We start from the raw sequence: 17733 nt of genomic DNA on the forward strand, positions 1-17733 counted from the left end.
ATTCATAAAGAAGCACATTTTGAAATATATTTGCTTTAAATGTGATGCTTTTCAAAAAGTTATTAAAATAACTTTAAATAAATAATTTTAGGAAATTAGTAAGAGAATCTTTTAGGATTCTGGGGGAAATAGGCAGCAGAGAAATTTTACTAAATTTCATCCCCATCACTGTAATTGCTTCCCCATCACGGAATCTCCAAGATGGAAGGAATAAAGTCATTAAAGAGGGGTTTCAAGTCACTTGCTAAGATAATATAGTAGAAAGTTGGTGTGTCCTAACCAAATTATTTCCCTTTTCAGTTGTATAGGATCTGGAGTTCAGAAATAAACTGTAATCTTAGAAGAAATGTGTTAATCTTTCAACATGTTATTGAAAATTCACGGAAAGCATATATAGCTGTTTTTTAAAAGTGCACATATATTCTCTGATAGGCAGAATTAATGAGACATTTTCTTTCCCCCAATTCTCCCTGGCCACCTCCTTTTTGCCTCCCCGCCCCCCTTCTCTCTGCTGTGCCGAGTAATGCGATGATTAGACCAACAGGTGCCAGGAGTGCTGGAGCAGGCTGGCTTTGTGCCCACATGCGTACAGTGGAGATATTGTGTCACTCCAGGTTTTGGTGTACTGCTGTGTCCTTACGAGGGAAGGGATAACCCAGTTGAAATACATACTGCAACTCCTGAGGGATTAAGTGTGTTTCCTTTGCTTTATAGTTCAGAATTTTACAGTTTCTTTGTTTGGAACTTCTCAGATTGCTTAATGATTTCTCTGGCCCCTACCCCCAACGCCATTGTGACCAGATGTATATTATAGCACATTTGAACCACTGTAGATTTGCCAATTTTATTGCTCAACATGTGGTATAACCTTTTCTTTTCGAGTATCATATCATTCTTCTGTTGTGGTGTCCCAGATAAAGATGATTTTACTTATTTCTTGCCATTTAAAAATGTTCATGTTCTATTTTTTTTTAATAGTGGCATTTAAACTCTTTGTAGCATTTTAGGGAATTGTTTCAGAGGTCAAACTGTTGTCATATTATTTTATCACTGTTAGTGTTGTCAGTAAGCATGCCTATTTTGTTTTATATTTGCTGGGAATTTATGAATATGATAGTCTTGTGTCCATGTTAGATTATGGTCAAGTAGCACTAGTTGAGGAAAGATTTTCTGATCTTTTAAGCCCTAGTTTAAAAGGTGTTTTTTTAATTTTGCAATCTAAATAGTCGCTTCATGTTAGTAGCTTTTAGTGGGTTTTAATACATTTATTTGTTGGTCTTCAGAACTAGCCTTCATAATTAACTATTTTTAAAATGGTTTTTGTTAAGATGGAATTGTAGTCCTTGGCAGCTGTTAGAGTAGAAATTCCTATGAGCTTATTTGAAGTTTTTTTTGGAGGGCTCTTAACCTCACCCTGGACACCCCCTGTTATTGAACATGCTGGCTGAGGTGTGGGCTCCAAATCATGTGTATCAGGAGAAGAGACTGTTTTCTCTCTTTTCCAAATGCTAACCTTGTTCTAAAGTCAGGTGATGACATTGGGAGCTATGTGGGGTTTGGGGGAGGGGTAGGAATGGGGAAAAATTAATCCTGTGTAAGTATAGATGGAACTAATTCAGCTGCAAGACACAGGCTGAATATGCTGTAGAGAAAAGAGATAATGATGGAAGAGGTTTCCTAGGAGGTGGGAGGGAACAGGAGCGCCAGCACAGGTGGAGGGACTAGCCCGAGGTAGGAGAGAAGGAGAGGAGGTTGCCTACGTCGGTAGGGGTGATAGGAGGAACACGAGAAAGTGCCTGCTTAGAGGACTTGAGTGTTTACTAAAGCAGAAGGCCGTATCACGTATTAAAGGGAGCCAGTGGACGTAGAGGAGATGTCAGATTAGGTCCTGAGAGTGGACCAGATTTGAAATCCTCCTTGTGGAGAGGAGCCCATCAAGTTGACTAGAGATGTACATATTATAAGATTGCCAGGGAGCAGTTAAGAGCCCATTTGAAGTTGGCGATTATGAACTTGCAGTGAACCCTCTTGTCCTATAGGGTGGCTTTTTCCAGCATAGCTCTGCTGCTCAGGCACACACAGAGAAGAGTGTAATATAGGACAAACCCATGAGACCTGAGGTAATAACAGATGTGGCATAAGTACTATGGTGGGTCTGTCAGGCAGGGGGTAGGGTATGTGGGGAACTGCCACCATGCTGTCCCTGAGGACCTGAACATGAGATCAGAACACTTGGAGTGGGGCCTGTAAGAGGGCAAGAGCAAGAGAAGAGCCCAGAGAGGTAAAAAGGGACCAGACCTTTTATGAAGAGCTCTACAAGCCACGTCAGAGCGCCGAACCTTATTCCTTGGGCACTGGGCAGCCATGGAAGAGTTTTGCTTCTGAGAAGATCACTTTGACTGTTGTGTGAAAAGTTGGTAGGGGGAATCAGTACTGGAGGTAGGAAGTGCTTAGGAGGCGGTTGTAATCTAGGCAAAAGAAAATAGTAGCCTGGATTAAGGAAGTGGCATTGAGGATGGGGGAAAATGGGTGCGGTGTATTTGAGAAATATTTAGGCTCAACAGTTTGTCTTCTGTGATTCTTTCTGGGGGAAAAAAGGTTCTAATTGGCTCCGGCTTCATTAATGTTGGTTTTATACTAGATTAGTGTAGTAATTCTTTATTAGTTAATCTAAAGGGGGTCTGTCCAGATTTTGTATCTATCCTCCAGATAGAATTTTTTATTACCTTTTTTTCCCTAAGTAGAAAATACATGGTCTTTATAGACAATGGTAAAATACAAAAAGTAAAGAATAATAAAACACCCCACATCTCTCTGCCCACAGACAAATATTGAAAATATTTTGATGTATTTTCCTTCCATCTTTTTTCAGAAAACAGTGTGACAAATTGAGATCTCTCTGGAGGGAGAAAGGGTGACCTATAGCACCTTTTCTGAAGCTAGTCAAAACCAGTGTGACTTTCTGAGTTTTCTTACGTATAGGATGTGGTACTTTGGGCCACTAATAAGTACTGGGTGACCTTTTAGACCTTTTTATTATCTTCATTTAAGGGCGAAGCCGTAAACTACAGCTTAATGAGAGATGACTTGAGTAATGTGTTTAGAGGAGAATGTGGCCCCAGTCACCACATGAGGTGAAAAGCCACTTGTGGTGAATGCTGGAGCACACAAGCATTCGTTATTTCAACCGCCTCCTAGGGAAAAATCAATGAGGACAAGGAGTCTTAATTTGTTTATTCTAGGTATGGCAATAGGGCATTGGTAACAAGGAAAGAGTAATGGCTGACGGGTATCTTAACTGATTTGTAAGCTGAAGTAGTGGTATGTGGGATCCTGCTGGATAAGGTGTCTCTCCCTGAGCTTTATTTATTTATTTTTTTAACATCTCTTTTAACTTGGTCTGAGATTGATTGAGATATTATCTTGGACCTTGGAAGCTGTGAGCCGTATTGGAATGACAAACACTTGTTGACAGCTTTGAGAAGATGGATGGAAAAACAAACTCCAACAAGGTTCACAAGTTTGTTTTTCTATTGAGTTTTTAGAAGAATGTTGCTGTCATTATTTAGCATAGGGAAAGAAAAAGTTGCACCTTGTTATCAAGTTCAATATTTTCTGAGCCTGACTTACAAACATCTCTAGAATATATCTACTTTTTGCATAGGGTATAATTAATCAAAGCAGGAATAAGAGGTTCGTCACAGGCCAAATTATATCTATCCACTTTTGTCATTTAGCTGTGTCATTTTAGCTCACAAAATTCAATAATATCGGAAGTATATATCATCTATTAGAAGGATTAGTAAACATATTTTATATCTGCCTGTCATCTCTGGAATAATAATGATTATCTACTAATACAAAAAACATGGTATAAGAGAAAAGCAAAAATCTCAATAGGCACCTAATAAATGTTTATCCATTGGTATAATAATGTCCTCTCTGTTGATCATATGACTATGAGGAGAAAAAAGTGATCCATTTACTACTTTATTAAATAGATAGAACTACTAAATTGATTCCCAAACTGATTATGAGACAAAGATTAATATAAATTATTTATTATGTTTATGTGGATTAATGCCTTTCAGATACATAAACTACCATAGGCAACTTATTTTATAAGTATGACATGAAATATGAAATATTATAAGTATGACATGAAATAAGTATGAAATGAAATGATTTGGGGTCGTTAGTTTTACAGTGAGTTATAAATAATTTCACTGATGTGTATACCTAACATCTTCCTTTTTTCTTGTGGTAATAGAATTTTTCTTTCCTGTAGAAAAAATAATACTTATGATTTGAGTGGAATACTGTGTCATTGTGTCTCTCCACCAGCACTCTCCCCACGCTCACAGGGTAGTCATCTCATCTCCTGGCCATGATGGTTCTGGACTTTTCCTTTGAAGCTATCAGGAAATAAACTCTGCTAGGGTTGCCAGGAGGGTGAGAGTATGGTGCAGCCAGTGCCATTTTGCCTGCTTCATGGAAAGAGCCTGCATCTAGGACTATGCCAAGCAGATTCAAGAGATGGAAAGGGCCAGAATCATGACAGCACGTTTGACATTGAATCTAGTAATTCCTAAAAGTAGGTATGACCCTGTTGTAAGGGATAAAGCCCTATTTTTCTTTGAGCCAATTTTGGTTGTATTGGTACCATTTGCAACCCCAAGAGCCTGAGTAACATAACAGATCACAGAGTTGCTGGAGGGTAAGAAAGGTGAAGGTATATGACTGATTGGGAGGAAGATGGTGAGGGAGGGAACAGTAATAAAAAAGGAAAAGCTTAAAATGAAAAGATTCCAAAAGATGGATGAATTTTTATGAGGAAAAGCGACTGAGAGAAAAACTTCTTTTGACAATGTAGCGTAGACAGAAAATAAGTTGTTTGCTAAAGGAAAAAGCAAGGTGTTATTCGCTTCTGTCCAATACATTGCCCTAATGTTTGAAATTCTTATAGTCTTCATGTATTAGGATGCTGGAGCCAAGAGGTATAGACCCCTATAGGATTGACTGAAACTGGAGAGGGCAGAGGTGGAGCCTTGGACGTAACTTGACCCGAGGAATTAATGTTGGGTCTCTCCTCCACTTCCCTTGTATCCTACTCCATGGCCACAGGCAACCTATAAGAAAGGAGGACGTATTTTCCTGGGTTTGGTTTGTAAAATCCCAGGGAAGGACTCTTGTGGCCCAGTTTGAATCAGATCCCCACTCTGTAAACCAGTCACTGTGTCCAGGCTTGGGGAAGAGACTGGGTTATATGGCCATTTGAGACCCAGTGAGCAGCCCTTCTAAAAGAAGCGGGTGGAGCCCAAGCCTGGCCCCTGAATCACTGTGGCCTGAGCAGCTGTCCAAATGGTGTTCGCTACAGCGTATTACTTCTGATGGTATTCAAAGTAGTGAGGACATAGGACAAAGGGGGCAGAACAGTATATTGTAAGTGTTGGTAATACTGCATTTGTATTTTGTTTTCAACACAAGTTGCAGGAGTTGACTTCAGAAGTAGTTGGAGACAACTGAAATGATAATAACATTATGCAAACAAATTATTGTAAAGCACAGGAAAAAAATGTGAATAGACTAAAGCCAGCTATATGTTCTGAAGTGTTTAAATTTCTCATCTAAATACACTATGCTTTATGTTTTGGAAATGTGGTTTAAATATCTAAACGAAAGCAGTAAACCTAACTGAAAGGCATTAAAAACAGAAAACAGTAGCTTCATGAGCTCTGGTACCCTGGTGCTACGAAGAATTGTCAAGCCCTCACTGAAATGAGCCGTAAGTCTTGGTTAGCATGCTATTTCCACGCAGATGTTGGTTGTTCTGGTAAATTTAAGCATTCATGGGAGTCAGCAGCTACTGCCAGGTTATGGCATTGTGGAGTTCACTTGCTGCGTTCTAGACGTCAGTTCCCATCTCTGGATGGCTGACTTGCCAGAAATGTAGAAAAGATAATGTCTTTTTTCATCCAGTTGAAATAACTTATTAGAATTTCTGAGCTAAGTGTGTGTGCGTGTGTGCGCTCACACAAACTTGAGAACTGCCAAGATAGTTATTTACACAAGAGTTTCCGTGTTATATTAGATAACACTTTACCAGCCTTTAAATAGCATGATTTGTTGCAAGCAACTGTGGCAGCTACTCTTTTTATCGATTGCAGAGGAGTTCATCACTCCTGTGAAATTAAATTAATAGGTCATGAAGGAAATATTATTTTAAATGCCTATAGAATGTGTTTGAATATTGAGGCAGGGAGGGAATGTGAACAGACAGAACATTTTAATTACATGTAACAGACTAATTCAACGAAGAATATAGATTCTTATAGGCTAAGAATTTTCGACGCTTATAAATTATATAACATTTTAAAATGAGTGTAAGGCAATCTACAAATATACATATTTATTGCACTAATGGTTCATTTAATAAGTTATTTATTGAGTGCCTATTTGCATAATTCTCTTTAACATCATGAGTTATAAATTCACATATCTCAGGAAGTCTGCCCTTTAGATTGTTAGATTGAAAAGTTAAATACTTTTAAATAGTGGCACTGTTGAGAGTAATAGAGAAAAGGCCTGTATCAGAGTTTGGTCAGAATGTCAGAACCACTGTGAGTGATAGAAGGGATCTATTAAAGGGATTAGGCCTCATGCAATCCTGGGAGTTAAGCAGTCTCTGTAGTGCCATCGCCTCTGTACCCGGTGCTGGGCCTGAAGTAAGTAAGCAGAGCCATCAGCCAGGGAAGTAGAGGAGAGCAAGACAACGTGGAATCTGCAAGGATGCGCTGAAACTCGAGAACAAACTGAGGCACGTGTTCTTGTCTACTCCAAGCGTACCACTTTGATGATGCGAGTGCCCTTCAGAAGAGCTGGTGCACTTCTCCCTGGAGTAGCGCATAGGCTGAGAAACTGAGTGAGCTCAGGCATCAGCTGCAGCCCAAGGAGACCTGGCAGGAGCTGGAGAAGCTGCAGGCCCAGTGTCACTCCAGGCCAACAAAACAAACCAACAGATCCACAATTGTATGTGAGCTGCAATCGTGCCTGACCAACTTTCCAAGTGTAAACCTGGCTGCTGCTTCATTTCCACCTCCCAGATCTCATGCAAGCTTCTGTGGTTATCTCTAATCTGTGCACGAAAAGGAATTCCGGGCAATGTAGTTCCAGGTTAGCTAAATTGACACAACACAAAGCCATCACTGTTTACCCCTTTTGGCTTGGCACTCAGATACACCTTTCATTCATACTTAATTTCCAAATAAAGCAAAAAATAGCAAAATTGTGTTTATGCCAAACAGGATGAAATTATCCCTCTTACAACCAAACACTTCACTAATCCACTCCCCAAAAGAGAATGCGGAGTCTTTTTATTCATCTTTGAGTGATGTTCTCTTCAAGCTGAGTCACAGTCCCCCTTGATATTGTATAACTTAAATACAGTCATGTGCCACATAATGGCATTTTGGTCAATGACAGACCACATGTACAATGGTGGTCCCATAAGATTAGTACTGTAGCCTAGGTGTGTCACAGGCTAGACCATCTAAGTTTGTGTAAGTGCTGTAGGGGAGGAAGAAATTTTCCTCTACGCTTCTAGATTCTTCTGGCTAGTCTAAGAATTAAATTGACAGGAGACAGATTAAACAAGAGAAAAACAAGTTTAATAACATATATATGTGAGAGAAACCTAGGAAAACTGAGTAACTCACCAAAATGCCCAAAGCCCTCACCTTAAATACCGTCCTCAGCTAAAGACAAAATATGTTAGAGGTGGGGAGAGTCAGGGCCTTGAAAGGGAAGGCAGGCAATTCACAGGTGGGTGAAAAGGAGCAAATGTTTGGAAAACAAGTGTTTGGCCACACAGAAACAGAAGACACAGCGGGGAGCCCCACACACAGGCTTTTCTAGGTTCCTTCCTGTCTACTACCTAGTTCATGTTGTGCTAAGGTGATAGCTCACTTGCTGACACAGGCTATTTTATCTGAATTCTTTTAGGCGATTAAGGGGGAGTTAACAAGAAAAACTTTGTAAGTCTTGTTTCTTAAAAATAATCAGCCTAAAATAATCCTCATGTTAAAGAGACACATTTTGGGGTGGCGAATTTTGTTCCCCTTCACTACATTCTGTGTTGTTCATGCAGTGACAAAATTGCCTAACGATGCATTTCTCAGCATGTGTCCCCACCGTTAAGCGGCTATGACTGTACTAAGACATGAGATTAAGTACTGTTAACATATATTCAATGGTAGGAGAATGAGAGAAAGGAATAAAAAGTTTGGTTTAAATATGCAAACATATTTAATCAAAATAAGAAAAAAATACTCAGAACTATTTTCTTGTTTCTGCAACTGGTCACAGGGTCATAGCTGTTCTTTATAACCACCTTCTTCTGCTAACCTTTCCATATTCTTTTTGTCCTTGGCAAGCCCCTTGGCTTGAGTTCCTTGTCACATGAGATGACCCAAAACTTTGTTCTTGAAGGGTCTAGAACTGAAACTGTTATACACTGCTGATAGGAACGTAAAACAGCAATCCACTTTGTGAAACAGTTTGATGGTTTCTTAAGTAGTTTAAACATACATCTACTTTGTGATTCACTCTGGTGTATTTACCTATAAGAAATAAAAGCATATGCTCATAAAAAGACTTGTACACAGATATTCATAGCTTTTTTGTAATAACGAAAAACTGGAAACAACCCAAATATCCATCAGCAAGTGAATGGATGTAGAAATTGTGGTATTACTGTATAATGGGATATTACTCAACGATAAAAAGGGATGAACTATTGATAAACTCAGCAATATGATAAATCTCAAAATAATTATGTCAAGTGAAGGAAATCCTGACCAAAAGAGTGCATATTATATGATTCCATTTAAATAAAAGTCTAGAGATTGCAAAAATCTGTAGGGATGCAAAGTAGTTCAGGGCTGGCTGAGGCTGAGAGGCAGACAGGTGGGTGAGAGAGGGATTACAACCAAGTGTGACAAAACCTTTGGGAGTGATGGATATGTGCAGTATCTTGATTGTGATGATAGCTTCATGGGTATATATGTTTGTCAAAACTTACCAAATTATGTACTTTAAATATATGCAGGTTATTGTGTATCAGTTGTGCATCAGTAAAGTTAAAAAAAAAAAAGATTGAACCTAAAAATGGGCAATCTGTGTTTGTGTGTGTATGTGTGTGTGAGAGAGAGAGAGGAAGATTTGCCCTGAGCTAACATCTGTTGCCAGTCTTCCTCTGTTCTGTATGTGAGATGCTGCCCCAGCATGGCTGACGAGTAGTGTAGGTCCACACCTGGGATCTGAAGCCGCGAACCTGGGCCACTGAAGCGGAACACGCTGAACTTAATCACAACGCCGCCCGGTCAGCCTCGGACAATCTATATTTTTATTTACCAACTAGAGTGACACTGCTATGGTGTGAAATCACAACAGATTTATTCACTTGATTTGCTACCTTTTTAATTATATAATTCTTGACAGGTGTTTATTTTAATTGCATTATTTCAATTTCACATAAGGTGCAACCACGTTTCCAAGTGGTTCAGACAAGTGTCATGGGGATTGAAAGGAGGTAGGGATCACATTAAATCAGAGGTTTAGGCTTCAGTTTGGGTAGTTGAACTTGACCTTAGTCTTGAAAGAAAGGTCACATTTGTTAGGTGAAGATTTGGGCGATGTCAGTCTAATCAATGGGTGCAGACGTAGGTGAGAAATGGGCAGAAGTCCTTTACATGGTGAGTCCTCACAGCAATTTTGTTAGAGGAGTTCTTCTCATTTGCTGCTGAGGAAACTAAGGCTCTAGACACTAAATATTTCTTCCAACCTCAGAGTTAGAAACTGGCTAAATCTCCAACTCCTGAGGGCCCTTAGCTGTGTTCGTAAGACAATGACAAGTGTGACAGAGGGGTAGAAATAAAGTAAGTGGTATGGTTGGAAATAGTGGTGGGGTTAGATCGGGGAGGCCTTCAAACAATGTAACATTTAAAGAGTTTCGACTTTCAAAGTCCGTTGGGGAATGAGCAATGAGGAGACCATTAATTTTTTTTTTTTTTTTGAGGAAGATTAGCCCTGAGCTAACTGCTGCCAATCCTCCTCTTTTTGCTGAGGAAGACTGGCCCTGAGCTAACATCCATGCTCATCTTCCTCTACTTTATATGTGGGACGCCTACCACAGCATGGTGTGCCAAGCAGTACCATGTCCGCACCCGGGATCCGAACCGGTGAACCCCGGGCCGCCAAAGCGGAACGTGCACACTTAACCACTGCGCTACCGGGCTGGCCCCTCCATTAAATATTTTTGAGCAAATAGTTTTATGATGATTCAGTAGTCCAAATTATCAGGAAGTCCAAATTATCAGGACTTGGTGATGAATTGAATATAGTTGGCCAATGAATAGAAGAAATCAAAGTTGCTTCTAAAGATTTTGTTATGAGTTGTAAGAGAAAAGGTTGTATATTTGACAAATAATGAACTCTGGAGAGGTACCTGATTTTCAGGGAAGGGTGTTGAGTTCAGTTTGGGACACAGTGAATTTGTGATTATTTTAAAACATCCAAATGAAAAACACCAGCAATCAAGTGACATTACAAAACCAGAGCTCAGGAGAAAAGTTAGGGCTGCACACGTACTGGTTTTACTTAAAGATAGGAGAGGGGTGCAGAGGGCTGGGGTCTGCACTGTGGGCAAGGCCCATGTGTTAGAGGGTAAAGGAGGATGTTGGTTCCTCTTCCTCTCCGCTGCCATGGCTGCTGTTCAGGCCCTCATCATCCCTCCCCCAGGCCATTACAGTCTGTTTTGTCAAAACCATCCTTCAAGTGGCAGTCATAGTGATCTATCCAAAATCCATCTCCCACACGAGAGTCATGGCCCATGAGCGTGGCATGTGAAGCTGTCTGTGATCTGGCTCTCTGCCTGCCTCCGGAGCTCCATCACCAGCCGGCCAGCAACACTGATAGTAAGGGTAGTTAAAGTATCATCACCCAGCCCCTTCTATCTGCCAAGTGTTATACTGTATATCAGTATCTTCTTCATTCTTACATCAACCTTGCAACTTACGTATTGGTATCCTCATTTTACAGGTGAGGAAACTGGGTTTCAGACAAGGTTACACAGCCATGAGTAAGTGATGCAATCGAAGTGTAGCCCTGATTTCTCTATCCACAAAGCCCTTAGCCTCTGTGCTACGCTGCGTTCTTTCTAAGCACGTCATGACATTTCTGCCTCGCATGCCTTTCTTTCTGCATGCTTCCCTGTGTCCAGCGCGCTCTTCCCTCCCCTCCAGTCCCCTCAAGTCATCTGACTCCTGCTGAATCCTGAAGCCCACTTAAGAGTGCTTGAAGGATATTTTTCCTGCCTCCCTAGCTGGTTCAGAGCCCGTAATCTTTTGCACATTTCTCTTTCGTTGTACTATACACATTATTATAATTATCTGGGTTCTTATATCCCAGCCTTTCCATTAGATTAGGGGTCAGCAAACTTTTTTCTGAAAAGGACCAGATAGTAAACATTTTAGGTTTTCTAGGCCATATCATCTCTGTTACAGCTCCCCAACTCTGCCATTGTGGTATAAAAGCATCCATAGCAATATGTAGACAAATGAGTGTGGCTGAATTCCAATAAAACTCTGTTTATGAACACTGAACTCTCACTTTCATATAATTGTCACATGTCACAAAATATTCGTCTTTTGGTTTTTCTTTTTTAATCATTAAAAAAAATGTAAGGACCCGCCCCATGGCCAAGTGGTTAACATTCCACGCGCTCTGCTTCGGCAGCCCAGGGTTCTTGGGGTCAGATCCCAGTGCTGTCCTACACTTGTCAGCCATGCTGTGGAGGCATCCCACATACAAAGTAGCGGAAGACTGGCACAGATGTTAGCTCAGGGTTAATCTTCCTCAAGCAGAAAAACAGAGGAAGATTGGCAACAGGTGTTAGCTCAGGGCAAATCTTCCTCACACACACAAAAAACGTGAACAGCATTCTCAGCTCGTGGGCCGTACAAAAACAGCTGCAGGCTGGATGTGGTCCATGAGCTCTAGTTTGCTGATCCCTGCATTAGAGTGAATTTCTTGCAAGCAGGTACTGAATTGAATTAACCGTTGTGTCCTCATTGGATGGCCTTTGGTAAGTGCTCAGGAAATTGTGTTGACTAAATAATGAGCCTAAAGAGGAGCATGGGGAGAATGTAGAATTAGGAGAACTGCTCTTAAGTAGTGTATCCAAGTCAAGAGAGGACTGTGTTTTAAAAAGGGAGGGGATTAGTCTAGGGATTTATCCTGCAGGAGTAACTGCATACATAAGCAGATACATGTTTAGGGATGTTTATAATACAGAATGATGAAGAACAACCTGAACCTTCATCTCTATGGGATTGGTTTATGATATATCTGTAAAGTGAACTCCTCTGCAATCGATAAAAAGAGTAGCTGCCACAGTTGCTTGCAACAGAATCCAGTTCAAAAAAGCCACCTGGAGAATGAGCACTGCCCTCTCCTAATCGGGGACTTCTCATGGAGTCATGGCCTTGGGTAGAGCAGATCAGGCGGTGCACATTCCCTGACGTTTAGGGCTGCAGTTGTAGCCAGGAAGCTCTGAAAACCCAGACTCAGCTGGCATTTCCTTTTACAATGCCTGCAAAATGCTTAACATGCATAGCCCATCCTTACTAAAGGTCAGCCATCTGAAAGAGTGTCTGTTATTCTCATAATTCCTATATATAATACATGCTCTCTTATGCTGTTGTGGGAATAGTAGTGGTGATTATTGGTGTGTGGTTTTATTTCAGAGGTCTGAGAATACCAGACACCCAACCATTGGCTAAATGGGCAACAGGACAGTCCTTAGAGCCAGGTGTGAGACCCTAGGCTTGCCAAATGACAGGGAATCCTCACTGAGCATGACTCTACCCAGAGTGCTCTGAGTGAACACAGTAACTCGAAGCGAATGAAAGAAGAAAAAAATCGCTTTATTAGAAGATATCATTGTGTTTAGGGATATTAAAACATTGTAAAAAAAAAAAAAAGTAAAGACAGTCGAGTACCATAGGTTAAGGAGAAAGGAAACATATGTCAGATTTTTTTATAAAATGAAGGGAAAGACGTCTTACCAGATGTCTTAACCTATAAAGTCTAAATTCTCAAATAGTTCAGGATAAAATTTTCTTTCATGTTAACATTTACGTATTAGTAAATAGTACTAGGTGATTTTATAAAATAAACAAAATGTTACTTTATTTCTCGACTTATCTTTTTAGCCCTAGTACCTCTTTTTCTGACATTTATAGAACACCTATTGAATACAACTCCCTGACAGAGACCTACGGCTCATAAGACCTGAGTAAGAAATGATCCTTATCACTTGGAGAGACGCAGACCAGATAGTTCCAAAATCTGTTAAATACATTTTCTTGAAAAAGATTTCATGGTTAGATAAGTTTGGGAAACGCTGGCTAAGCGATGTTAATTAGATTTCCCGGAGCCTGAATTATACTCATGTGATTGGACCTTGGAGATGTTCTTTTCAGGGCAGCTCCACGACTGTTAGAGAACATAGTTGGGGAAGTACTGACTTAAGCCTTCAACTGAATTCTCATTTCTTCTCATTTCATCTACTGATTTGCTTTAAGCCCATTTAGTCAAAGGCATTCTCAATAATAACCTCATCGGCACATCTTTTGAAGACTCTCTTGTACCAAAAAAGGTGACGGGTAAGAGACATTGATAACAAATTTAAGAACGTCTCGTGCAGTTTGTCAAGGCTTTGGAAAGTGAATTTTGATGATCCCCTGGACCTTGTCCTTTAACAGATAAACGGGAAACAGTCCTTCATTGTTAGGGTGACCAGACCAATATATCGTCCAAACTGGGGTGCTTCAAGAGCGATGGAGTTGCTGTTAATGCTGCTGGGGCCACAGGTGTGAAGGAGAACTCTCCAGGCAGTGAGGGATGGCTGCCCTACTCGAGGCATAACCTCATGGTTCGTGTACAGTTTCATCTGGGATCTTAATAACTTCAGCCCCGGTTCTTGACTTTAGTAGCCTGTTTCCCAGAGTGGGTTGATTCACAGGCGTTGGGATGTGTGACAGGTTCTGAAATCATTTCCAACACTAATGCTTTAAACCTGAAACCGTGGCTTTGAAGAATGCAACTGTATATTTAACAAGTAATTTTCAAAGTGGATAAAAGTGGGACTGTGCATATTTCTGGCAGTGTATATAATTTTTAAAATATGTCTCTCCCAGAAAATTTTCCTCCAAAAAGTACCAAGAATATTAGTTTGTACTATCAAAATTAAAATGAAACTCACTGTGTAAGAAACTGTAGATCCAAAGCAGAAGAGAATTGTTTCATGTTATATTTAATGTTTTCTGTCTTTTTCTTCCAATCTTTTTGCAGTTTTTTGAAGTGCCGTTTGATTCAAACATGAATAGAACAAAGAACAGACCTCTGGTTCGTGGACAGATCAGGTAAAATTGTGACTCAGTCTCTCCTGCCTTATAGAACATTCGTTTGCTTATTCATCCTGAATCATTTCCCAGCCTTTTGCCTTGAGTTGTGAAGTGAAAGTAGCACACCCCCAGAGGAACATGTTGATGCAGACACACGGGGCTCACCAGCTCTAACTGACACGGACTGCAGAGCACTGAATGCAGCCCAGGTTTGCAGTCCTGTTGTGGGAGTAACTCAATGTGGTAGATTTCTTTATTAAGTTCAACTTTGAGAGATGGACTTGTTTGACTTGTAGTGGCTGAAGATAAAAGCGTTCCATTAACAGATGATTTCAGACAGATCCATATAGAGTCTCAGAAGAAAGCTATGTCGGAGGCCTTCTTTCTTCAGATAAACTGATAATGCTGCTACATGCCAAGTAAAGTGCTGCCTCCACTACTCTCCTTTCTACCAAATTCAATTAAGTAGAACTAAAAGGCGTATAAATATTTTAATATCACTAATGGTTAATAATTAAACATTTTACTTCCCGGAGACCTCAAAACTGGCATTTTAAAATATTTTTTAAAATTCAATAGATATCACAAGCTGAGAAGAATAAAAAGAGCCAAATAGTTTCTCCTGATTGTCCTAAATTGATGAATCCTCTCTTCACATTTCCAGACAATGCCTTCATGGAGCATTCGAGTTTATTGGGGTAACACTTATGGATCAAATAATCACACATATGAAATAAAACAATAAAGGAAACAAATACAGATACAGTCACATAAACCTGTGTTAACTGATTTTTTTTTTTTTTAAGATTTTTTATTTTTTCTCCCCAAAGCCCCCCGGTACATAGTTGTATATTCTTCGTTGTGGATTCTTCTAGTTGTGGCATGTGGGACGCTGCCTCAGCGTGGCTTGATGAGCAGTGCCATGTCTGCGCCCAGGATTCGAACCAACGAAACACTGGGCCGCCTGCAGCGGAGCATGCGAACTTAACCACTCAGCCACAGGGCCAGCCCCTGTGTTAACTGATTTTTAATATTAGCTGTTTGTAGCCATTTAATTCTTAATTGAATTTAAAATGCCATTATATTGAAAAGGGCAGTAGAGCCGGATGACAATATGTAAGAACAGAAATCTCATATCTGATGATATTTTATCTCCTTTTTTGAAATAGAAATATAGCTATCTGCTGTGTTTATGTTTAGACAGTGTCAGAAGAATTTTTATTTGAGTAAAGTTGTTTTAGAGGGGCGAATGCAACCTCTATAACCATCTCAAAAACTACAAGCTGCTCTTGCCAGTGGTCATATCACAGGTGAATTCTTACTTATTTGCAATTTCTATCCAGTTGTTTTTCCTCAGCGAAATCGTACTTTCCTTTAGAACCCAGGGAAATAGGAGGCAAGCCCAGCAAGTAGCCATTCAGCATATAGTAGTAATCAGATAAAGGCCCGTCATTCTACTGGTACCTAGTCTTTCTTTGCCCAGTGTTGTCGTTTCCCACACTGGGGAGAGCGGCCTGTCATCACAGCCAGGAGGGAGGAGCATCATGGCCTTCGTGGTTGATACTGGCAGTGTCGCTCCTTTAAAGGAGAGAGGCTGCTGTACAGTTTAGTCTCGTTAAACTTGTAACTTCATCTTTTATTTGCAAGATGACCCAGGCAGAATCTCATTTATGATAATAAACTTAATTGCTATTTTAGAGGGCAAATTATAGGCCTGAAAAAAGTGACTCAAACTTATTTTTACAGCTAGGATGTATTTTATTAAATAGGTACAAGGAGCTGTTATGAGTCTGGGGCAGAAATCTTATATTGAGAATCGTAGTTTTAAAACAGAAGATTTTACTTCTTGCCAGTTAGTGTTTATTATAATTTAGTAAATTATTATCAACTACACAGATATTTTATAAGTGGCTGACCATAGGGATATAGTGGAAAGTTTTACAGACTACCCATTAACGTTTATTTCTTAGCTTTAGTGGTTCTCATGTTCATAACAGCTATTGGGCATTTAAGTACAAAGCCTAGCCAGTTTATTTTGAAATTCTCTTTTTGGTATTTACTACCCCATTTGATTTGGGCCCATCTGCTTTGTTGAGCCTATACGACTTCATAGGCTTAGTCTACAGTTTGGTGTGTAAAGGGTGACCCCTGTCATTGTTGATGGGAAGTGTATAGGAAGCCTGGGGGAGAAATCCTTCAAAGTCTTTTGCTGATGACAGCTATTTCAGCCTTTGTACATAGTGTGGTTTCTATCCATTCTAAAGACATACTATGGGGGGCCAGCCCCGTCGCTGAGTGGATGGGTTCTCATGCTCCACTGCGGTGGCCCAGGATTTCACCGGTTCGAATCCTGGGCACGGACATGGCACCACTCATCAAGCCATGCTGAGGTGGCGTCCCACATGCCACAACTAGAAGGACCCATAACTAAGAATATACAGCTATGTACCAGGGAGGTGCCTTGGGGAGAAAAAGGAAAAGAAAACAAAAATAAAAAATAAAGACATACTGTGAACACTTATGGAAAAAATATTTTTTATTAACTTTTTCAAATGATAGGGTTTTTTTGAAAATTTTTATTCTGAACAAAATTATATTCTAAGGCAGTAAGCTAGTATAGTAATACTTAAGGAAAGAAACATATGCCTGGACTCGTTCTGCGATTTCCTGAGGACCTGGGGAAATGCCCTGAAGGAGCTCTTTGCTTGCATGGACCTGTCGGTGCAATTGTGTGTGCACGGCTGCCGTGCTTTTAGTCCTCTCTCCTAGAAAAACATGGTGAGGAATGTGGGCACTAAATGGCCGATGGAGCTGACGCAGAAGATAGTGCTTTTTTGTTTGTTTAATTTATTCTTTATTCAGAAAAGATTAAAGGTATCATAAGACTATTTTAGTAAAATAGAGAAATATGTAAAGAAAATCAGGGTTAGGGAAAACAGAACATGGGATAAATGGTAAGATCACAAGAAAAGCTTATCAAATTCACATAGTTAATAAGGTTGAACTGTAAATTTCATTCTACATTTCCTGGTAAATTCATGGTTACATCATAATGAAAAGCATACATACATTATTTGGAGTTAATTCTCATTATAGCACCATGAGGTAGTGCTGTTAACTTCCCCCCAATACTCAGGTGAGAAAACTATAAGGATACAAGTATTACAAATAAGTAACAGAACCAAAATTTAGCCTAGTCCATTTGACTCCACACTTTGAGTTCCTAACGACTACGCATAACTGTCTCTAAAAGTCTCTTAGTCCATGA

At 40.0% G+C, this 17733-nt stretch overlaps 1 protein-coding gene across 2 annotated transcripts in view; it reads left to right on the forward strand.

Annotated features, from left to right (window-relative positions):
* The window catches only part of COX10 (cytochrome c oxidase assembly factor heme A:farnesyltransferase COX10), a 126283-nt gene that overhangs the window by 74716 nt on the left and 33834 nt on the right, over window positions 1–17733 (forward strand). For both annotated transcript variants that reach the window (XM_070225740.1, NM_001145274.1), the window contains exon 5: window positions 14413–14483. In XM_070225740.1, coding sequence (XP_070081841.1) covers window positions 14413–14483 — 71 coding nt within the window. The remainder of the gene's footprint in view (window positions 1–14412; window positions 14484–17733) is intronic.

This window comes from Equus caballus, chromosome 11, assembly GCF_041296265.1.
Source record: "Equus caballus isolate H_3958 breed thoroughbred chromosome 11, TB-T2T, whole genome shotgun sequence".
NCBI lineage: Eukaryota > Metazoa > Chordata > Mammalia > Perissodactyla > Equidae > Equus > Equus caballus.